Raw genomic sequence first — 24,180 nt, forward strand, 5'->3', positions numbered from 1 at the left:
ATTAAAACAGAGAAATATGGGCAATCACAGGTAAATCCTTAAGACACCGGCTGACTTACATTTATTCAGCGAGCGTCTCTCTCTTTTTTCTTTTCTTTTGAGTTTCATGAGATGAGAGAAGCTGAATATATACTCCGTATCGGATGCCGTGGCTGTTTGTGGTTGGCTGAGAGATGTGAACTCACTAGTTTTTATCACTCCCAGCTGCCATCAGGTTGAGTTTCAATTACGTGTGACAAACATCTTTGATCTGACATCAGATGAGACGGGATGATTTATATAGATACAAATGTATATGCTGGTTCAGCCGGTTCCATTAAATAGTGGTTGCTGTGATTGTTTATTGCATTGAAATGTGTCTGACACTCTGGAAACCTGCCTGTGAGGTTTTGGTGACGTGTGCACACCGCGCGCCTGTCAGCCAGATTACCACTACACCGGGCGCGCTTCGCCTGCGCCGAGAATAGACCAGGTTGGAGCTGGCGGGCTTTCAGCGCACCTTCCGCGCAGTGTTTTGGCACGAAATTACCACTGCGCGGGGTGCGCCACGCTCCGCCACCCTGCGCTGCGCCACGAAATTAGAGCCCTTCATGGTGGTGGTGGTGGTGTGAGGAGATATACCAGTATGTAAACACCACTGAAGCTGGAGGCGTTGGTCATACGACTGAAAGCTTTTTTGGAGGGCCAATCAGACCAGCATCCACAACAGAAAAGAAAAAACAGTCATATGCTTATCAGCTCGGTAAAATCAATAACGTAGAGCTAACGCTGAATCCTCCTCTAGACCTAGCCCACTCTTCAAAGCCCCCTCCTCTAGCACACAAATCTGACTTTAAATTCATGGAACACTTTAGCAACACTTAACAACATGAAAACAAAAAGATGAGTGCAGTGTTAGATGGCCAATGCAATGCTGTTATAATAATAATAATAATAATAACAATAATAATATCCTTCTCTCTAGATATCAACCTCTCAAACATTATCTGGATCATTTAAAACAACATGACTACTAGCTGTCATTGGGGCGTCGCTGTTGGCCAACTGGTCTCCTGTTTGCACCACGTTGATCCCATTTCATAAAAATTCAGACCGTCTCTGAATCAGCGGGTTTGATTTTGGTGATATGAGTATAAAAAACACAACTGTTATGTTCCCAAACATTACAGATGTGAAACGCTGCTGTTGAGACGTTCCTGGAAAGTCACACCCATTCTTCATTCTTAGATATTCTTACAGTAGAAGCAGCGTTGCTGTGCATTCCCCGTTTCCACCACAGCTGTTCTGTCTCTTTATATGTATGACAGTGCATGTCAATGTCAGCACCGTCCCTTTATTTCTGATCTTGTGATAATTCGTCTTTGCTTGTTTAACATGTACGTTTCTGTAGAAATGTTGCTGTTGTTCTTGTTGTAAAGCACTTGTTACTAAATTAGAGTAAATCAATACAACTAAATATGCAACAGACCTCTGAAAACAGAAAACATTTCACAGGTTAAGACGTTCATGCAGAATGAATTTAAATCTGACATATTTCGCTGTGTTGACTTGGTCCACCTTTCTTTAGTAACAATAATCTACTTTGTCTTGACTGATGTGCTCCTTTATTTTAATGCTTTGAATTATTAGCTCAAATATTTCAGATGACTCTGGCTATGTTCAAACTATTTAACTCAGGTTTGTTTTTAAAAATCGATTTTTATCAAGCTTTGTGCTCTACCTTTGTAATTTAATGTTATTCTACTTAAAATCATCAACTTTTTGTGTAATTTGTATAAATCTGGTGATTTTATCATCTTTTTAAATGTGCTTTTGTAATATTGGCTTCTTCATTGGCCTTTAAACATGTTTTAATCTCAGTGAACCTTCCTGGTTAAATAAATGAATACAAATGTAAAAGATGAATCCTGACAGGCCGTTTTTTCTTAATCCATACTTCAACATGTGATTTGTGAGTTTGCTCAGAATGTTTTTTTGAACCATCAGAAAGTTCAGGACAGTATTTAGAGTGGTATTTTCTTTTCTATGGCTGATTCTGACTGCATTAGATCGCTGCAGGAATTACGTTTTACCAGCAAACCGAAACGTGAGCATCAGGTTGATTCCATCAACACAAGCCTGCAGGTTTCCACAAGGATTTTCTGATTACTGCCTAAATAAACGCCACAGAAAACAGTTTATGAAACTTACCTGCCATTTTATCAAGAGAATCTCCACTAATCACATTCTCTGTGGTCGTTTGTTAGCAGGGTTGCCAAGTCTGCAGTTTGAATTGGGCTGCTTTTTACCTAAAAATGTCTCTGGTCTGGATGAGCTGACCTGTTTGATGTCAAGTAAATGAATAATAAAACTTCATCTTTGTTTCTGCTCAAATCCAACTACGTCATTGAGCTGATAAGCTCCATCCACACCGACCCGCCCTGCTCTCCTTACAGTGGAAGCAGACAGAGACGTCCACGACGGCAGGCTAGCTAGTGACTACAGCGAGGAAGCATTCTGCTGAGTAAGTGGAAAAATGTGAAGAAATACACAGAAGTAGGGGTATGGAGGACTGAGAGTGCCAAAATGAAATATATAATTCATTAATTAATTAAATGTGTAATTTATGAATTAATTAAATGTGTAATTCACATTTAATTAATTCATGGCACATTTAATCAATTTATAACACATTTAATTAATTAATGAATTATATATTTCATTTTGGCACTCTCAGTCCTCCATAGTAGTGTTTTAAAATTAAAAAAATTATATTACATTTTTTTTTTAATGATGAATACAGATTGAAAAAAAAGTACATATATATATTTATATATATATATATTCATATATATATGTGTATATATATTTATAAATATATATATTTATATATATAAATATATATATATACACATATATATGTATATATATTTATATATATATTTATATATATGTATATATATTTATATATATGTGTATATATATATATAAATATATATATTCATATATATGTGTATATATATTTATATTTATATATATATATATAAATATATATATATTCATATATATGTGTATATATATATATATATATATATATATATAAACATATATATTCATATATATATGTGTATATATTTATATATATATATATATATATATATATATATATATACACACATATATAGGGGTGCACCGATTGCAATTTTCTGGCTGATCACAGATCTTTAAAAGCCTGACCTGCTGATCCCGATTTTGGCCGATACATTTTTTTTTTTATAACTGACAGCATACACCTTCAATGTTCCAATCTTATTTTACTGAATAACATTAAACTGTACCCCAAAACAATACAAACTTGCTGTTTTAAATGCACATGAGGTAGTTTTCTCAAATATAAATGAAAAGCTTAGAGCATTGGTGTCCTAACAACTAAATCATATCAGTTCTTTTAGTCTTTCCTTTTTCACATTTTAGTATGTAGAGGTATATGAAACCAATCTTATCCACCGATCTTATTTGCAAGGATCAGCCGATCGCCAATCTCTTAAATTAAGGAAATCAGCAGTGATACCAATTTTGGCTGATGTATCGGTGCACCCCTAATATATTTATACAAAATATATACACATACAGACTGAGGATTGAGCCTGTAATTGCTGCCAGAGGTGCCTCAATTAGGTAATGACTAATGGTCTGAATACTGATGCCAATGTGATATTTCAGTTTATATTTTTAATAAATTTGCAAACAAAAATAAAAAATTTAATCCAAGTCAAGATAATTTTGACTCAGGATCTTCAGTGTATTCAATTGAGCTATATTCACATCCCTCAAACTCACTGTAATGCTTCTAGTTATCCATACTTAAGAGAAAACAATTTGATAACATTGAACATTGACTGATAAAGGGTAGAAAATAGTTTTATTGTTTATATTATTTATTAGTGGTCGAAAAATGTTTATGCATTTTATTAGTAATTCTGTTATTATTACATGGCTATAACACAATTTTTTCATTATATTTGTTTTAATATGCTGTCAATTTAACAGTATAAAATATATCAAGTAAAGAATAGAGAATATTACATTTTTTTCTTATTGTGACATATGTCACATGAGGTTTTTCATTAGTATTCTAAGGTTAAAGGTGACGTATATGGTACCATATTTATCTAATTTTATATATACATATATATATATATTTTTTTTTTTTCTGATAAATAAGTTTCCAACAGCTTAAATGTATGAAAGAATGTTTTATGTTTTGATGAGAATTGTTAAATGAATCTTACCTTCAGCATTGAAAAAGAAGCTTTTGAAAATTTGCTAGTTCTGTCAGATGTGTCAACCTGCACACAGACATCTTGGAAGTAAAACATGAAATCACATGACCAGTCACATGACCCACCAGGATGTTCATTAGGTTTCACATAGATACTTCATGAGTTAAAAATTAAAGATTTACAAGGAACATTACAGAACATTAAATGTTGCATGCCAACCATGCCACGGTGGGTTCTTACTGGTCTGTCTCCTCCTGTGTCGTTAGCTGTGGTTTATCTCTGTGGTGTTTTTAATCAGAGCAGGTTGCTGATCTTTGCTCCCCTGCAGCATCTCTTGTTGAATTTATGATCATGAGAGACTGACTGAAGCCAACATAACAACTGTAGGAGGAGAAAAGGTGTAATGTTGTGTTTGAGTCATTTAGATTTGGTTTAAGTTGAAATGCTAGCTCATAAAACAGCTCCTGTTTTTATTTCATCATGTTTTTTCTGTTCCTCCAGACTGACGCTGGCATTTACAGACTCTGAACAGTACATATCGGTGGTAAGTGAACATTATAATTTGTGATGTTTTAATATGTTTTCAGGCTGTTATTGAGTACATTTCTGTTGATGGTGGTAGATCTTTAGCTGAGTCATATAAAGGAGTAAAGTTCAAACATAGATAATAAAGTCTGTCTTTATCTCTGAACTGCAGACCGATAAAATGTTTAGATGGTTGTCTTTCTGTTTAACAGGGAAACGTGACGCTTAAAGGCCAGGAGGATGTCTGACCATAAGTTACTTTCAGAAATTCTGGGAGATTTGGGAAAAGAGGAATTCAACAAGTTTAAGTATTTTCTGCGGCACAGTGGTGAGCTGAAACCAGTCATCCCCTGGAGTGAACTGGAGCACGCAGACCGGCTGGGTACGGTGAATAAGATAATAGGAACCTACAGCCACCAGTCCTCAGACGTGGTGGAGAAGATTCTGAGGATCATCAACCACAATGATCTGGCAGAGAAGCTACAGAGCAGCAGAAGCAGCATGGGAGCACAAGGTGAGCTGTAGACGGAGATAAACATGAAACTCCATCATGAACATACCAACCTGTTCACTAACAGAGAGAGGTCCTAGACCAAAGATATGCTGGACGAAACACAAACTAAAGATCTATACAGAATAATGATGTTGTTCTGCAGCTTTTAAAACTAACATCTCTGGAATATTTCATGATCATTTAAATGGTGTTCATGGTTTCAGTTGTTGTAATGGCCAGTAAACAGGTTTATGTGGGACCCAGGCTGAGATGCTGAAGGGGGGTGCTGAAACCTCCCTCCATGCCCTCATCTGCTCCTAAGGAGAACAGCTTCATCCCTGCTGACTGAAGAGGGTCGCTGCTGTTCCAGTCTGGAAGGGAAAGGGTGATGTGGGGAGGGAAACAGCTACAGGGACATCAGTGCCAGGGTCCTTTGACTGATACTGTAAACAGGATCAGTGGTCTGCTGCTCCAACAGCGGTGGCCTGAACAGTTAGACTCAAAGTTCCAGGATGAGGGCATTACCACCTCCAATTTCCACATACAGTGGCCGCACCATGATCCGCCGGCAAATCGTACTGTGGAGCACATCGCTCCCTCTCTAGTCTATCAGAGCATTTCCATAGCCGGTGCTCCAGACCGGCAGCAGCGTGTGCCTGGACCGACACTTCACTCTGCTTCGTTCAAGATATACTGCAGGTCTATTTTCAGCGCCAGCTGCTGCCAAACAATGTCAATATCCGTCGATCAGAAAGCTCCAGAAGAGGAAGTCACAAGCGTAGAACATCCGGTTCTTTCAAAATACAACACAATGCACGGACTTATGATTATAAATCATCACTATATCAACATGACATCCCATCCTGCAGCGAAAGCAAAGGGTCACTGAGAGGTCAGTGGGTCACAGAGCTACAATGGCGCCATTGACAAGGAAAAGTTATCTTTTGGGGATATTTAACCAAAGAATTTCACATAAAACCACAGATCCTTTAAGCAAACATGAACCTTTCGACTTCTTATTTACTCACTCAATGGAGGAAGCATTATATACATTATATACTTAAACCAGAGAGGATGATAAATTAACCCCAAAAGGTAAAGTAGTCCGCTGTTGATATACTATTCCTGCTCGAACTCACAGTTCTCCCATGATCTCTTCCCACTGATCAGGGCTGCGTGTTGCGGTGCAGTGCTCTAGACTCGCCTCCAGCGGGCGAGGTCGCTTGGCTTCGGTCAGACCAAACCCATGGCGCTTCGGTGCGCAGCGCAGTCGTCCTATGTGGAAATTGGAGGCTAGACTCAAAGTTCCAGGATGAGGGCATTACATCTCACCTCCAATTTCCACATACAGCGACTGCACCGCGATCCACCGGCAAATCGTACTGCCTCTCTCCCTCTTTTGTCTATCAGAGCTCTCCAGTCTGGCAGCAGTGTGTCCCTGGAGCGCCACTCTGCTTGAACCTGTGTCCATGGATGGTGAAAGCACGGAAGGTGTAGAGTATTTCCAGAGGTGTCAGAAGTATTCACACTCATTCCTCAGGTAGAAGTATAGATACTAGGGTTTAAAAAACTCCAGTAGAAGTGGAAGTATCGACTCAAGCTTTTTACTCCAGTAAAAGTGTAAAAGTTCTGGTTTAAAAACTACCTCAAGTATAAAAGTAAAAGTAATGTAAGGGAAAAAATGCCATTAAGGACAAAAGCTTAGGCTGCACCACAGGGGCCTATAGTGCACTACCCCCCCCCCCCCCCCCACACACACAAAAAAATGTTCTGAAGGCCATAATGACTATAATGTTATTATAAAATGTTAATGTTGAAAAATGTGGGATGTACCTAACCTTGCAAAGCAGATGGATACGCCTGTTTCCTTGTTTTTCACTGGTTAATCCATCTTGTTAAGCTCCTGTCTGAACTGTTTGGGCCCAGTTAGAAAGTGACAGGACCAATCAGTGATGAGGGGCGGTACTTTCAGGCATGGCAGTGTCGTTACGTAAAGCAGCAGCAAGAGCTGGTGCAGTTATGGAGGAAGAGATCAGCGTGGATGCTGCTAAAGCGCCAGTTTGATCAGAACTTGATGAAATTTCTTCGTTAGAAGAACAAAGAACAGCAGTGAGTTGTTTTCTTTTCAAAAATGACAAAAGTCGAGTACTGACATGTCTGTAGTCGCCATGTTTCGCGTTACTCCTCACTAGCTGCGCACACGGAGCTCGATAGCAGCTACGTCACGTGTTTTGTTGCTCTGATTGGCCCGTAGAGATGTGACAGACAGAACGTTCATCCAGTCACACTCCTCTTTTCAAATCCTCTGCCTTTTCTCAAACGTTTCCTATTGAAGCTTTCCCAGATGCGTGTCAGGTTAGAATGCACCTGTTTCAGCCGCATTTGTCCCATTGAAAATGAATCATTTTAGAACAATACAAATACATTCAAGAACCATGTATGTGAACTACTGAGCATCAACATGTTTCATGGAGTGAAGATATGATGACTGTTGCCTATAAGTACTGGTCTTCCTGGCTACCAACCTCCTCGCTGGTGATTGGTTGGGACATTTCGCTCCAGTTCTGTTGAGTCTCTGCCACGGACATCTTTGTACTAGGCTGCATACGTCTGATATTTCCTTGCTGGAGTGTGACGTGATTTGTGGCGTGCGCAGGTGCGATGGATCGCATACAAACCAATAGGGTGTCAGAATGGTGTTATGTTTATTCAATCTTTTCAAATGGCACGATTTTTCTGGATAGGCTTTTGGGATTTTTATTTGTGTTTTTTGAACGATGACAGGCCAGAATGAAAACAAGCTGAAATTAAATAGGAGTAACGAGGCTATTTTTAAAATGTAAGGAGTAGAAGTGAAAAGTCGGCTGAAAAATAATTACTCCAGTAAAGTATAGATACCCAAAATTTCTACTTAAGTAAGATAACTAAGTATTTGTACTTAGTCGACACCTCTGAGTATTTCACTTATCTTGGCAGGGTGATAAACTGATCCACTGACTGAGCGACTGACTTCAGACCTGGTCTTGCACAGGGCGATGGCTTCTCTGAGCCGGACAGAGTGGTGCTCCCCGTTTCTGACCTTGTGGACTAAAGTCTGAGTCTTTGGGTCCCTGGTTCTCCCGGTCTTACTCTACTCTTGTGAGGCTTGGATGTTGATTGATGGTCAGAGGCACCAGCTAGACTCCTTTGTGACTTCTCTATGGCTCATCTTTGGGTATCGTCGTTAGACCGTGTGGCTGATGCTGACATACTCAGGAGAGCAGGGATGGGAAGGGTTAGATGGTAGAGGAGCAGCAGCTTTACTACGCACACCTGACCCACCTGATCCAGCTCACTACTGACGGACCCAGTGGGCTAGACCAGACATCGGGGGTCAGCCACGTGCACTGTGGAGTGGTCAGCTGGGAGAATACCTGAAGCAATGGGTATAGTCCTGGAGCAGGCCTGGAGGATGGCCATCAGGAGGCCAGAGCAGTAGATACAGGACCAAGGATGATGCAGCTAAGTGCTGAACTGGCATATGCTCCCAAACATGACCTGAAAGGAATTCTTTGGGCCTATCTGTAGGACCTCCAGGGCCAAACAAGGCCCAACATGTTAGACCCTGGTCAGAAACACTTAAATGTCTGTCTCAATTTTGTCTGTGTCCAAAAGCAAACATGATTTTTTTCTCTGTCTTTATAAGGACAACGTGTTTTTATGATGCTGTTTTTTTCTTATTATTGTCTTTTTATTGTTTTCACAAATAGATCAGGAACAGTTGGACCACAGTATAAAATCTTCAGTGGTGGTTCCCTCAAGTCCTCCTGTGGTGGTTTCTCAGAGTCATCCACTGGCGGTTTCTCTAAGTCCTCCTGTGGTCACTGGCTCTATAGATGATCAGTAAGTCGACATGAGTCGAGCTTTTATCAGTTTTGGTTTTGTCTCTTTGCATCTCTGTCCTGGCTGCTGAAGTTTTGTTTCTGATGAATCATTGAAATCGTTTAAAAACGGACTTGTTTTTACTCAGGTTATGTTTGTCCAATATTTAAATTTATTTGATGATCTGAAACTTTTCAGTGTGACCAACAGGCAAAAAGTAAGAAATAAGAAATCAGGGGCATACTTTATCACAGCTCTGTATATACAGTGCTTAACAAATTTATTAGACCACCTGTCATAAAAACGAGAAAAAAATATTTTAGAATTCTTTCAAAAACTTGTTTAAAACTAAAAACTAAAACTAAAAACATTTTACCATTTTGAACAGGAATGAGGAATTTCAAACTGAATTCACCCAAAGTTGAGCCGGCTCACTGGGCTTCTCTGAGAAGTCAGAAATGAATCAAGCATAACATTCAACCACTAAAACTCATTTTTCTCTTCAGGAATGACAGTAAATAACTATAATCTGACACATTCATCAGAAATATTCATGTGCTTTACTATTTTTTCAGGGTTTTTTGTAAATCAGTAAATTGTAAAATTCATGGATAACAATAATAATTCTATTTTAGTATTAAAAATATCATTTGGGTTAAAGAGCTTCTACATATTGGTGTATTAACCATTGCAGAAACATAAAAGTGATTTTGGTAATTACCAATGCTGTTAATTTAGGGCAGCTGTGGCAGAAACCTGACTGTGGTTAGGGTTAGGGTGGGCTGATACATTTGTTAAGGACTGTACCTCTAAAATTCAACATCCCCAGTTCATTTTCAACCAAATTCAAGGTCTGATTGATGGTTTGCTTTTTCCACAGGAATCCTGACACCTCACACAAATATGACAAAATCGTCTGCAAAGATCTGATCCAATCTGGACCTCCTGCTATCTACCAGCTGACACCAAAGAAGGACAAAATTGGATCAATAAGAAGACTGACTCTAGGAAAGAGAGATCCAAACAAGAGCAACAGAACCTTACTGCTCATTGGTGAAACAGGAACAGGGAAATCTACCATGATCAACGCTCTGGTCAACTACGACCTGGGGGTGGAGTGGGAGGACAACGTCTGCTTTAAGATCGTAGAGGAGGAGAAGACTCAAAGGAAGAGTGATGGTCTGAAATCAGACGTGATCGTGTACAAGATCTTTGGTTTTGAAGATAAATCTCTGCCCTACTCTCTGACCGTCATCGATACTCCAGGATACGGAGATACTAGAGGGATTGAACATGATGAAATAATCAGGAGAAGATTGTTGGACCTGTTCCACCAAAAGGATGAGATTAAGGAGCTCCATGCAGTTGGCCTGGTGCTGAAGGCCAGTGAGAACCGTCTGAGTGACCGTCTGAGGTACGTCTTTGATTCTGTGGTGTCTCTGTTTGGAAACAACATGGAGAAGAACATCGTCATTTTCATCACTCACTCATATGGAAGGATGCCAGAAAATGTTCTAAACGCCATCGAGGCTGCAGACATTAAATGTGCCCAAAATGAGAAGAACCGTCCCGTTCACTTTCTGTTTGAGAACTGCCAACACAAAGAGAAAACCAAGGAAACCAAGGTAGAATGGGACATAACGAAGACAGGAATCAGGAAATTAGCAGACTTTCTGAGTCAGGCTGAGCCTCAGAACCTGAAGATGACCTCTGAGGTGTTAAACGCCCGGATCGGACTCACAACCTGCATCCAAGACCTTCAAGACAGAACAAAGATGACGGACCAGAAGAAGAGAGAGATCGAGGAAGACCTGAGGAAAGCTGAACGAGTCATGAAGAGCAATGAGAAGTTCACGGTGGAGGTGGAGGAAGAATACACAGAAGAAGAAGACGTCAGTGGAGGGATGTGGGCGCTGGTGTTTTTTGATGGTGCCCTCTGTTGCACCGTATGTAAACAGACCTGCCACCATCCATGCACCCTTGCCTGGTATCCCAGCGGCTGTGACGTCATGAAAGACGGTTTCTGCACTAAATGTTCAGGGAAATGTCCGGTATCCAGCCACGTAAAAGGAAAGAAGAAATATGTGCCGAAGAAGAGGAAAGTTCCAAAGACACTTGAAGATATGAAACAGAAGTTTGATGAGGCAAAAGCAGCTCATGGGCGTCTTTCTGAAGATCGTAGGAAGCTAATGGAAGAGTTTCAGGAGGACGAAGGTCGGTGGTTGGACCAGTCCTACCAGCATGTTCTCAAACTGGAGGAGATCGCTCTGAACAAGGATTCCCTGTCCACCCACGTCCATCTGGACTTCCTGATTGAGAAGATGAAGGAGAGAGACGCAGAGAAGGTCAGGAGGCTGGAGGAGATTAAAGGTCGAGAGAATGAAGGAACCAGAGCAGGCCTGCGGTACCAGCGAGCAGCTGGGAAAGCAGACAGAGCAGAGACAAAATCATGATGTCTCGGTCTTATGGCCCCGCCCCCTGGCGAGAAAGATCAGCTTCCCTCTGTTGAAAACTACAGAGCTGACGGGAGCAATGTTCGTCACTGAGTAGAGCTGGGCAGTTAATCAGAGAATAATCTAAACCGACATTTAGAGCCTCTAACTGACGTAAATCTTCCGTGTCAATTATTTCAATCTTTTCCCCTTTTCTTGGAAAAATTTGAGTTTTTAATCGAACCATTTTCATTTCAGCTGATGTGTGTTTAGATTTCAGATATTTAAATAACTAACCATAAATTATTAATCTGTTCCTGTCAGCTGATTGTTCTAAAATTATACAAATATTCACAGAACAGAGTCAGAGGTTGGGGTTGAAATATTGTTCATTAATCATAATCGAGGTCAGTTATTTGTGATTTTGTTTTTTGCCATAATCGCCCAGCCCTATCACTGAGCCAGTTTTATTTTCATTTTTTTGCTTCGTAGCTTCAATTTTGTTTGAATGTCATTTGAAAGTCCTGATAATGTTGTCATTATTGATGTTGGGTTTATATTTCTTGCGCTGTAACTTCATTCTGAGCTGATAACATAATCATATTTGATGTTTTATTTTGAAAAATTCCAGGGTTGGAATATTGATATGGATTCTCACTCTACATGTCTGAGGTCATGACCCTAAAAACTTGAGACTACTTTACCTTTTTAAGAAAATTAAAGGGAACCTCTCCTCCATACTTTGGTAATTTTTAAGGTTTTATGTTGAAAATAATCCTCACAGGAAACAAGGACAGTATCTACTAAAGTCTTCAGCCCTCGGATGTTTGAACCAAAGAGAAACTGATTTCTACAAAGTAATGTCAGTTTAATAAAATTCTGTTACGTAAAAATAAGTGACTGTATAAATATTAACCCTTAAAGTGAGTGAAGTAATTCAACAGAGGTCCAGACAGTTGGTGCTAGTAGTCTCATGGCTACCATTACACCATGAGGGCAAAAGAACATTGTGATTGAAAAGTCTAAGTCAGAAACATCTCCAAGTCTCTGAACATCCCCCAGAGTTCAGTTAAATCCATCATGAAGAAATGAAGGAATATGTCACATGTGTAAATCTGCCTAGATCAGACCGTCCTCACACACTGAGTGGGCGTGCAAGAAGGAGACTAGTGAGAGAGGACACCTATGACTACTCTGAAGGAGCTCCAAGCTTCAGCAGCTGAGATGGAGAGACTCTGCAGACAACAACTGTTGGCCGGGTTCTTCACCAGTCAGAGCTTTATGGGAGAGTGGCAAAGAGAAAGACACTGTTGAAGAAAACTCAGATTCAATCTGGACTAGAGTTCACCAGAAGGACTGTGGGAGACTCCATGGTCAAGAGGAAGAAAGGTCTTTGGTCTGATGAGACCAGGATGGAGCTTTGAGACCATCAGACAAGACGCCAAACGCTGACATCAGCATGTTTTTATTCTACATGTCCCTACTCACTGTAAATATCAAAGATTTTACTGTACAACGTCTGTTAAGAATTAAAGGGCAATTCTGCTTAAATTCATTGAACTGTCTGGCTAATGTTGTCACATATGATATTTTATTTTGAAAAATTCCCTACAGGTATCTGATATATTTTAATTGACGGTTCTACATAAGAACCAACTGTGGCTTTAACATTTAAAATCTAACATTCTTTTCTGTAGTCTGTTTGAGGAAACAGGGAGTTCTGAGTTAACAGCATTATAACATATTGATAATGTAGTTATATTTGATTTTATTTTGAAAAACCAACCAGATTTGATGGTCCTCTGGCGTGGACCTTGGTCTTCAGTTCACCCCACAGACTCAGATGTTTTGGATGGCTGTGGTGTTGAAGACAAGGAGGAGACCCTGACCCAGTTAATAAGGCAAATTGTAAACTGAATTGCCCTTCAGGGATTAATAAAGTAATCTGAATCTGAATCTGAATCAGTTTGAGGTTTTCTTTCTAAATCTTCACCTGTCCATCTTTAGAATTCCTTCCACCTTTACCAGATTCCAGTTCAGACTCCCAGAATAATCCCACCACTGTGGTGACTTTAGTAATATTTCATTTATACTTTTAACCCATTAAAGCCTGAAAACACAAATTATAGCCAGAAAATTCGAGAGGGACCCAACTGCAGTCAAGATAGCCGACATGGGCGTCGCTATACATCCAATCAGAGCTGGTTTCTTCTTCGTGTTGGACTCAGCTGGTGCTGGTAACCCTTGGTGCTGGGTCTCAGATACATCACTTCCCCACTGCCTTACCCTGAACCTAACCACTCTGGTTTTGATGCCTCAGCCTAACCTTAGACGCATGGTATGGATTGGATGTATGTCGGCCAGCTTGTCTGCAGAAAGGTACTCTTGGAAAATTCTCATTTTTTAGAACAGAAATATTTATTTCACTTTCTACTGAAATCCAAACTTCCATAAATTTAACATATATCTATTTGTGTATCTCATTTGATACATCAGGTGTTTTTGGTAACTGATAATCTACTTGAGGGCATTTTTATCATTTATCAGATTGGATCAGAACGTTCTTTTTAATAATTTATTGATCATATTGATTAGATAGAGGTATCATAAAAGTCTGTATCAAATACATGATACAGCAGGCTTTAAGGGGTTAAAATACCAACACATGACTAGACCGGTGGTTTTCAAACTTTTTTCACCAAAGGCACACCTAAGGTTAAACCAAAATCTCAAGGCACACCATATTCATATCAATACAAAACAGACTTTTAAATAATATAACAGGTGAACATAAGGGGGGATAAAGGGGAGAGGCTTCTGGGGCCCAGACAACTGGGGGTGGCAAAAGGTGGCAAAATTTGTTTGAAAGTGGCGGAAAAAACACAGCAAAATTGGGCAAAAAGTGGCAAGACAAAGTCAAAAATGGGTAACAGTTGGCAAAAGGGCCAAAAAGTGGGTTAAAAGTGTCAAAAAGGCGACAAAACAGGTTACAAGTCACCAAACAGGGTTAAATGTTATAAAAAGGTGGTTGAAAAAGAGTTAAAAGTGGTATAAAAAAATGGACAAACTTTGTCAAAAAGTGGCCAAACAAAGGCAAAGTGAGTGAAAAATGGCAAGAATGTGGAAAAATGGGTTGAAAGTGTCAAAAAGGAGACAAAATAGGTTACAAGTGGAATAAAAATGGCAAAAAGGGTTAAAGTTGCTAACAGGTGGTTAGAAAGGGTTAAAAAAAGTAGCAAAAATGTTTAAGTTGTCAATATAAGTTGCTGAATGAGTAGAAAAACTGGTTAACTTGGTTAGAAGTAGCATGAATTTATAATTTCAACACCAATTTCAACTCAATAATAGCTGCTAATGAGGAAACTGTTAGCCAGGATGCTAGCTCCAATGCTACTGATCCAACACACACACTCACACCCACACACACACACACACACACACACACACTCACACACTGATATCCTCAATAATCACAGCTGGGGAGGGAACAGTCTCTGGGGGTTTTTAGGGTCCAGTCGGATCCCTAAGGCTCACCGTTTAAGCTGCTGAATGAGCTCCTATCTCTGACGCTTTAGCGTTCACAGCACAAACAACACAGAGGACGCACCGAGTGGAAGATGCGAGTTTTGTAGTCCATCAACATTAAATTGTAGTTTTTACACAAAAACACACGTCATGTCCGTAACATCCACCTAGAGAAAGCGCGGTCGGGTTCCTTACTCACCACAGTCCTCCTTTCCTTGACCCTGTGACGTTTCTCGTCGGGGTTAAAGAAAAGTGAATAGGAAAGGACTTAGGAGGTCATTTTTTTGAACTTTTCGAACGCAGCCTTGGTTAGAGTTTGACCTATTATCGGGGTTTTGTTCAGTAAAGTTGTTCAATGGTAAGATGCAGCGCTAACTGGGTTTGGTGGGATAAAGTAGCGAGTGAGTCTCTTTGACCCCCGTGTTTAGCCTGCAGCGCTGTAGGCAGGAAAGTTTCCTTTTATTTCAACGCTTCCTTCTTATTTACGTTAACATTGAACTCCATGCAGCAGGAGGCGCTCTAGAGCTGCTGGTACTCCACTATCTCTCCAGGTGAAGAGGATCATGGGTAATGTAGTCTGACGTCACATGAAGCGTTAAAAACAGCTTCAGGCTGATATTCACTCACATGTTATAAAACTTTGGGCTCTGACAAATGTAGAGGTGTCAACGTGAAACGTCAGAGGCGGAGATGACGCGGAGACGTCGCCGTGTTTGTGGTTACCATGGTAACAGTTTGTTGTCAGCGTACCGGACGAGCTGAGGAGCTGAGATGCTGCTGAGTCAGAGAACTAAATGTCGAGAGTTTACCGGACCGACGCCTCATTCTGTGGCTGTGGTGAGAAAAACTAACTGAAATATAATTACTATTATTGATTATTACTGATTATTGTTATTGATCCAGGAGCTCAGAGGAGCTGAGACTCAGGAGACAGCCGTTACACTGCAGACTGACGGTCAAACTGAGCTAGTACACCTCTGGTTACTCCTACATATAGCTGCAGGAGGCTCTTCTCAGTTTTCATTTTAAATGTTATTCCAACAGAAAAGCTCAGAAAAGGAAACTCTGACCTCAGAAGGTATTCACAGTAATCAGTTTGTTTCTCAGACTGATGCAGAAGGCTTTCATTGTCAAACTTCATTGTTTTTGTTTTTTTTTTTGGCAATTTCCACCCATATAAGCTGCCCCTTTTTTTCTTTTTGACACTTTTATCCCATTTTTTTGCCACGTTTTTGCTATTTTTTCACCACTTTCCCTAATTTCAGTGACCCTTTGCCATTAAATACCACTTGTTTCCTGATTTGCCCACTTCTGCCTCTTCTTTCAGCCACTTTTATTCCATTTTTGCCCTTTTCTATATTTTTTTGCCCATTTAAAAATCCTTTTGTCATTAAATACAATTTGTTTACTATTTTTTGCCCTATTTTGCCACTCCTGGTGGCTTTTTGCCCATTTTACTCACTATTCTCTCATGTTTTTGCCACCTCTAACTTATTTTTATCGCTACTTTAAGCTGTTTCCAGCTCTTAGATTGTGGCTCTTGTAAAGGTATTTTTCAACTGTTTGGCTCTTGGTTGAGCAGGGTTGAGTAACCCTGTTCTAGAGAAACTGGATTTATGTAATCCTGCTGAGACCAGAGCTTTAGTTTCTGAGGTAGTTTTAGTTTCTCCTCTTTCTTTGGGATCAGAAGGACCTGTCTAAAACCTCAGCCTTATCTCAGACCAAAACTGAAGTCCACAGATCTCCTGAAGGCCCTGAGTCTTATTTTAATGATGCATACTTTAATGATGCCTCTATCTAATCAATATGATCAATAAATGACTAAAAAAACTCTGAATACCATCTGATAAATGATAAAAATGCCCTCAGGTGGATTATCAGTTAACAAAAACACCTGCTGTATCAAATGAGATACAAAAACATATAAATGTTAAATTTATGGAAATGTAGATTTTTTGGATTTCAGGAGAAAGTTAAATAAACATTTCAGTTCCAAAAAATGATAATTTTCTGGCTGTAATTTGTGCTCAGAAGCCGTGGTATCAGCCTGGTTTTTTGTGTTTTGTGGATCAGAGTGCGAAGTTCCCGTCATGGAGGCCGGCCGACCATCTGATCCTGGACCGACAGAGACAGGAGGAGGCCCGAGACAAGGTCCTGGAGTTCTCCAAGGACCAGCAGACCTGGGACATCAAGAACTCGTGGCTGAAGAGCACAGAAAAGCGGTTCCTGAGAAGAACCATCGAGAGAGGAGTCCGAGACGCCCTGGATGATCAGGAGGTCCAGATCCACCAGAGGAGAGAGAGGTCAGTCCCACAGGTCCAGGACTATGAGCAGTGTCTGATACCGGTCCTGCTGTGGTGATCCAGCTGGTTGAATATAAATCTCAGTCTGTCTCTATCTGCTCAGGCTTCGGGTCCTGCTGGAGGAAGAGGAGCAGCAGCTCCTTCAGGAGATGGAGGAGAAGGTGGAGACATCAGTGGAGAGACAGGCGAAGATGAGAGAGCGAGCGAAAACCCTGAGAGAGAGGAGAGAGAGAGACAGACAGCAGTTGGTGGACGCCAAGATGGAGCAGCTGTTCAGGTAAAACATTCAGGAGACGTCATTCAGGACGTCCTATAGGAGGAGGAGGTTCAGGACACATCCTAGACCTCAGTGTGTGGGCGTGTTTTCTGACCGTGGCGTTTCAGGGAGCAGTGCGAGGAGCTGCGGACCGCCCTGAGCCGCCGTAGGGAGCAGCAGGTGTGCGCAGAGAGAGCCAATCAGGTGAGGAGCAGACAGGAGCAGCAGCAGCGGGAGCAGGAGGAGGAGAAGATGTTTGAGGAGCTGTGGGAGGCCGACCGACGCGCCAAAGAGCAGCGCGAGGCCCAGAGAGCGCGGCGCCAACAGGAGAGGAACATGGAGCAGCGGGATGTCATCAAGACGCAGATGGAGGCTGCAGAACGGCAGAGACGGCGAGAGAGGGAGCTGAGGGACGAGGAGACCAGACTCAGGGTAATAATACAAAAATAATTATTATTATTATAAAAAAAATAAAAGAGCTGAGGCAGGAGGAGACTAGACTCAGGGTAATAATATAAAAATAATGATAATTATTATAAAAAAAATAAAAGAGCTGAGGGAGGAGGAGACCAGACTCAGGGTAATATTATAAAAATAATAATAATAATAATAATTATTATTATTATTATAGTAAATATATAAGAGCTGAGAAAGGAGGAGACTAGACTCAGGGTAATAATATAAAAATAATAATAATAATAATTATTATTATTATTATCATAGTAAATATATAAGAGCTGAGAAAGGAGGAGACTAGACTCAGGGTAATAATATAAAAATAATGATAATTATTATAAAAAAAATAAAAGAGCTGAGGGAGGAGGAGACTAGACTCAGGGTAATAATATAAAAATAATGATAATTATTATAAAAAAAATAAAAGAGCTGAGGGAGGAGGAGACTAGACTCAGGGTAATAATATAAAAATAATGATAATTATTATAAAAAAAATAAAAGAGCTGAGGGAGGAGGAGACCAGACTCAGGGTAATAATATAAAAATAATGATAATTATTATAAAAAAAATAAAAGAGCTGAGGGAGGAGGAGACCAGACTCAGGGTAATATTATAAAAATAATAATAATAATAATAATAATTATTATTATTATAGTAAATATATAAGAGCTGAGAAAGGAGGAGACTAGACTCAGGGTAATAATATAAAAATAATAATAATAATAATAATTATTATTATTATTATAGTAAATATATAAGAGCTGAGAAAGGAGGAGACTAGACTCAGGGTAATAATATAAAAATAATAATAATAATAATAATAATAATAATAATTATTATTATTATTATTATTATAGTAAATATATAAGAGCTGAGAAAGGAGGAGGCTAGACTCAGGGTAATAATATAAAAATAATTATTATTATTATAAAAAAAATAAAAGAGCTGAGGGAGGAGGAGACTAGACTCAAGGTAGTATTATAAAAATAATTATTATTATAAAAAAAATAAAAGAGCTGAGGGAGGAGGAGACTAGACTCAGGGTTATAATGAAAAAATAATAATAAAAATAATAATTATTATTATAGTTAAAATATAAGAGCTGAGGGAGAAGGGGACTAGACTCAGGGTAATATTATAAAAATAATTATTATTATTATAAAAAAAATGAAAGAGCTGAGGGAGGAGGAGACTAGACTCAGGGTTATAATGAAAAAATAATAATAAAAATAATAATTATTATTATAGTTAAAATATAAGAGCTGAGGGAGAAGGGGACTAGACTCAGGGTAATATTATAAAAATAATTATTATTATTATAAAAAAATGAAAGAGCTGAGGGAGGACGAGACTAGACTCAGGGTTATAATGAAAAAATAATAATAAAAATAATAATTATTATTATAGTTAAAATATAAGAGCTGAGGGAGAAGGGGACTAGACTCAGGGTAATATTATAAAAATAATTATTATTATTATAAAAAAAATGAAAGAGCTGAGGAAGGAGGAGACTAGACTCAGGGTTATAATGAAAAAATAATAATAAAAATAATAATTATTATTATAGTTAAAATATAAGAGCTGAGGGAGAAGGGGACTAGACTCAGGGTAATATTATAAAAATAATTATTATTATTATAAAAAAAATAAAAGCTGAAGGAGGAGGAGACTAGACTCAGGGTAATAATAATAATTATTAATATTATTATTAATATTATTATTAGTAGTATAGAAAAATAATAAGAGCTGAGGGAGGAGAAGACCAGACTCAGGGTAATAATATAATAATAATTATTATTATTATTATCGAAAAAATATAAGAGCTGAGGAAGGAGGATAATAAACTCAGGGTATTATTATTATTATTATTTTATTTTATTTTTTTATTATTATTATTGTTGTTATTATTTTTTTATTATTATTATTTTTATTATTATTACAGAACAATTATTGCAGCTGAAGGAGGAGGAGACTAGACTCATGCTTTTAATGATAATAATAATAATAATAATTATAATAATAAAAATAACAATGATAGTATCATAAAATAATTCTCAGACCTTAATGACAAGTCTGGGGTCATGGTATTATTATAAGAATTATTATTATTAGTATCAGAATTATTATTATTATTATAGAACAATTATTACAGCTGAAGGAGGAGGAGACTTGGCTCATGGTATTATAATAATAATAAGAATAAGAATAAGAATAAGAATAATATCATTAAATAATTCTCAGACCTTAATGACAGGTCTGGGGTCATGGTATTATCATAGGAATTATTATTAATATTATTATTATTATTACTGGATTCCTGGTATTATTATTAAAATTATTATTATTATTATTATTGTCCTGGTATCTTCATCATCATCGTCCTCGCTCTCTCCCAGCTGCAGCAGCAGGAGATGGCGCATCTGCAGCAGCAGCGGGAGCAGCGGCGGCGTCTCCGTGAGCAGCAGGACCGGCGCCGTCTGCTGGACCAGAGTCTACGTCTGAAGATGAAGCGTCTGTCTCAGGAGCAGCAGGAGGAGCTGCAGCTGGACATGAAGATCCTGCAGACGCTGCTGCAGCAGGGGACCGACGAGAGACAGGAGGCAGCCAGGAGGAAGGTAACCTCACCTGGGGGGGCGGGGCTAGGTCTGAACCAGTGTGCCATCATGGTTCTGACCTCTTTCAATAGAAATACAGCACAAGTACATTTTTCATAGCCATCAATGGACAATTAGTTGTTTGTTTTTATTTAACAGCTCTAATAAGAATTTCTAAAATAAAAACTATGATCTACATAAAACTAAATAACTGACAGGATCATGAAAATATTGGTTTATAAATCACCACATCCATGTTAACCTCATGATACGCTAATCCTGTGAAATCCTACGGGAGCTAATGAATCTATACAGTTATATTTTCTTATTTACAGTCATCTAAAGAGGATTTAAGGGTCTAGTAGAAGTATTTATTCAGATTCTGACATTAAAATAGAAATACAGCTACAACACTACTCTGATGTAGTTTTGTGCAGTGACCAGCAGAGGGCGTCAGAGTGCTGTGAGGAGCTGATTGGCTGTTAGAGCAGACTTCACCTGTCCATGTCTCTGTGACGTCTGCTATTAAAGATTTCTCCTTCTTCCCAACGCTCCCATGTTTAGAGCTCATTAGAGAACAGGAAGTGTTTAGTATGGATGAGCTGATGGAGCACAGAGGGTTAGAAAAGAGAAAACTCCAGAATTTACATTCATGTTCAGTTAATCAGCTTGAAATGTTGGGACAATTTTCTATTTAATCTTTGGGCTTTTAGTGGAAATTTCAGTAGATTTTGGAGAAATTTTTCAAGTGTTTTGTTCCGATGTTTGTTGTGTTTTATGACTTTTTTCTTGGCGTGCGGGTGCTCTGAGATCTTTGTTTATTTTGGTGTTTTTATGGAAGTGTTTTTGTGAATTTAATTGGAATTTCTATGAAAGGTTCCTTTAAAAACTTTTAAGAGCATTCATGGGAATTTTAGAAATTTATTTGGATGTTTTGGAGAATTTCCTGTCACTTTCATGCACTTTTAGTGAATGTAAATATTTGAGACTCTGTATGAAAGTTTTAAAGGGAATTTGCTTTGATAATTATGGATTTTACCAGAAACTGTAGATTAGGATGTTAGGATGTGGTTTTTACTGTCCTCTTGATTCACTTGACCTTATTGACTCTAAAGGGTGGTAAATTTTAAATCTGATGCTACACAAAAACTAAAAATGCATCAAAGTCAGTATTTTGGCTGATCACTGACATGTCCAAGCTGGATTTAGAAATAATGCCCCAGCCATCCTTTGGTTAAAGGAAGATTTCACATTTTTTCACACTTTTCATAAAAACAACATTGACTTTAAGTAATCAAACTGGCATTTAAAGGGTTAAAATCCTCAAAATGGTTGAATGTTTGGTGTTTTTGAGCACAGTTGAAGTTGTTTAAGAGATTTATGCAAAAAAGGCAGGAAAATATTAATCTGTTAAGTTTTTATAGCAGTTTTTTAGGAGAGGACATTTTTGTCCTTAATGGCTTTAAAGGGTAGTAAATAAAAGTGATGTCTGAGGGTTAATGAGGTTGGTGCCTGTCCTTATCCAGTCCTTGGGGTCCGTCATCAAAATGAGTCCCCTACCCCTCTCTAAATTACTAAAAACCCCAACAAAGCAGGTCATTTCCTCCTGTACTTCCTGTCTGACGCGCTGATCAATAATGTGTAGTTTTAGTGAGAAGGTTCAATAATGATGTCATTTCCTGGTTCCTCCTCAGGTGGAGCTGCGTGAGGAGCAGCGGAGGTACCGTCAGTATCTGTCTGAGGAGCTCCAGAGGATGAAGAGGGAGGAGGAGGAGGTGGAGCAGCTGATGGAGGAGAAACTGAACCAGGTCTGGAAGAAACGGGAGGACCAGAACCGCCTGAAGAGGGAGGCCAGAAACCGCCTGATGGAGGAGGTGATGGAGGCCCGACGGCTGCAGATCCAACACAAACGTAAGAGTACAGCATCCAACGGCATCCAACATACATCCAACACTCATCCAACATACATTCACCCAACATACATCCAACATCTATCCAACGTACATCCAACATACATCCAACACTCATCCAACATACATTCATCCAACATACATCCAACATCTATCCAACGTACATCCAACATACATCCAACACTCATCCAACATACATTCATCCAACATACATCCAACATACATCTGATGTACATCCAACATACATCCAACGTACATCCCTCCATCCATTTTCTTTGTCTGCTGTGTTTTTGCTGTTCGTCCAATCAGCTTCTGCGTTTTTGTTCCAGTGTTGCTGAACCAGCAGAGACAGGCGGAGCTGACGTTAGAGAGAGATGAGCTGAACAGAGCGATGGAGGAGATGAAGCTGACGGAGGACGAGGAGAAGAAACGGTAACTAACACAAACAAACATAAATAAATAAAATAAATGGCGGTAAAACCAACCGTGGGTCTCCATGTGGGTCTCTGCAGACAGAGGCAGACTCAGGCGGCGTACCAGTCCGACCTCCAAGCTCAGATTCGGCTTCAGCAGCAGGAACGGACCAATCAGAGAGCTCAGGACAAGAGGGAGCACCAGCAGGGTCTGATCCAACAGGAAGTCTACAATCAGAGGATCCACCACATCCTGTCCAGACCACTGTCCCAGACCACCTCTGCCCCCCCCCACCCCTTCAGACGAGCAGGCGGGACTAGGTCTGCCTCCTGAGTCCCAGTCCCCCCTCAGGCCACATGGTCACGGTTCTGCTGATGTTCTTTTAAATAAAGTTTGATGAAATCACTCAGACCAGCTGAAATATTGTTTTTAAACATTTACTGAATCGTCCAATCACACGCAAGCACAAAATGAAACGTGCTGCGGCCTCCAGACGTTGGCTGTAAACAGAGGAGCTGGTCAACCTGCTGATGAACGGAGTCAGGACTGAGAATCAACAATCCATCTTCAGACTTTATTTAAGGAACGAGATCTAATGACTGGAGTGTTTTCAGTTATGAACAGTTTATTAGAACATCTGGACTTAAAGCCTCTTAGAGAGCTTCAGGGTTGTTTGGTTGTTGGCGCCCCCTTGTGGACAGAAGTGTTAGATCCTCTCTCTTTGCTGGTTTCTGGTCTCCTACATGGATAAGTCGAGTTTCCTGAAAAAAAATCTCCCACTTCTGTTTCTATATTCATATTTTTAGACCTTTGTTATTAACACTGGGGACAGGAAGTGTCCATATAAGGACATGATAGCTAAATAAACCTTTTAAAGTAAAAATCCCTCACAGACAGCAGTCCCATAAAAACTAAAACCCCCGTGTTTCCCCATCCCTCCGTCTTACCTGCAGATTAAACCGGATCACCTGGAGTCTCATGTTGACTGAAGGTGAGGGAGACCAGCAGGTTGCATAAAGTCTGAGAGGCTTTTATTGTGAAAGAGACTTCCTCCTGATGAAACAAGAATGCTGTGAGGTGGAGGATTTTATTCTGGATCAGTTTTTCATGTTAACTATTATTTCCATGTCCCCTCAGACGTTTATAAAT

At 39.3% G+C, this 24,180-nt stretch overlaps 2 protein-coding genes across 2 annotated transcripts; both read left to right on the plus strand.

The window, feature by feature from the left end:
• The first annotated feature begins 270 nt into the window (after positions 1-270).
• Positions 271-12,629, plus strand: LOC121524681. The gene is made up of 5 exons (XM_041810141.1): positions 271-2,503; positions 4,764-4,806; positions 5,000-5,301; positions 9,030-9,162; positions 10,022-12,629. The coding sequence occupies exons 3-5, from the start codon at positions 5,028-5,030 to the stop codon at positions 11,592-11,594; spliced, it is 1,980 nt and encodes a 659-aa protein (XP_041666075.1). The 5' UTR covers positions 271-2,503; positions 4,764-4,806; positions 5,000-5,027; the 3' UTR covers positions 11,595-12,629.
• A 3,240-nt stretch (positions 12,630-15,869) lies between these two features.
• Positions 15,870-23,364, plus strand: cfap53 (cilia and flagella associated protein 53). Its single transcript, XM_041811051.1, has 8 exons — positions 15,870-15,935; positions 17,172-17,401; positions 17,505-17,678; positions 17,786-18,089; positions 20,510-20,728; positions 22,402-22,618; positions 22,947-23,049; positions 23,130-23,364. The coding sequence occupies exons 1-8, from the start codon at positions 15,870-15,872 to the stop codon at positions 23,362-23,364; spliced, it is 1,548 nt and encodes a 515-aa protein (XP_041666985.1).
• Positions 23,365-24,180: the final 816 nt, after the last annotated feature.

This window comes from Cheilinus undulatus, linkage group 17, assembly GCF_018320785.1.
Source record: "Cheilinus undulatus linkage group 17, ASM1832078v1, whole genome shotgun sequence".
Lineage (NCBI taxonomy): Eukaryota > Metazoa > Chordata > Actinopteri > Labriformes > Labridae > Cheilinus > Cheilinus undulatus.

Excerpts from the sequence above, each read along its gene's own strand:
- cfap53 (XM_041811051.1), top strand. The coding sequence starts at position 15,870 with ATGCTGCTGAGTCAGAGAACTAAATGTCGAGAGTTTACCGGACCGACG. Across the intron at positions 17,679-17,785 it reads AAGATGGAGCAGCTGTTCAG|GGAGCAGTGCGAGGAGCTGC; the intron begins GTAAAACATTCA and ends GTGGCGTTTCAG. Across the intron at positions 18,090-20,509 it reads ACGAGGAGACCAGACTCAGG|CTGCAGCAGCAGGAGATGGC; the intron begins GTAATAATACAA and ends GCTCTCTCCCAG.
- LOC121524681 (XM_041810141.1), top strand. The coding sequence starts at position 5,028 with ATGTCTGACCATAAGTTACTTTCAGAAATTCTGGGAGATTTGGGAAAA. Across the intron at positions 5,302-9,029 it reads AAGCAGCATGGGAGCACAAG|ATCAGGAACAGTTGGACCAC; the intron begins GTGAGCTGTAGA and ends TTTCACAAATAG. Across the intron at positions 9,163-10,021 it reads ACTGGCTCTATAGATGATCA|GAATCCTGACACCTCACACA; the intron begins GTAAGTCGACAT and ends CTTTTTCCACAG.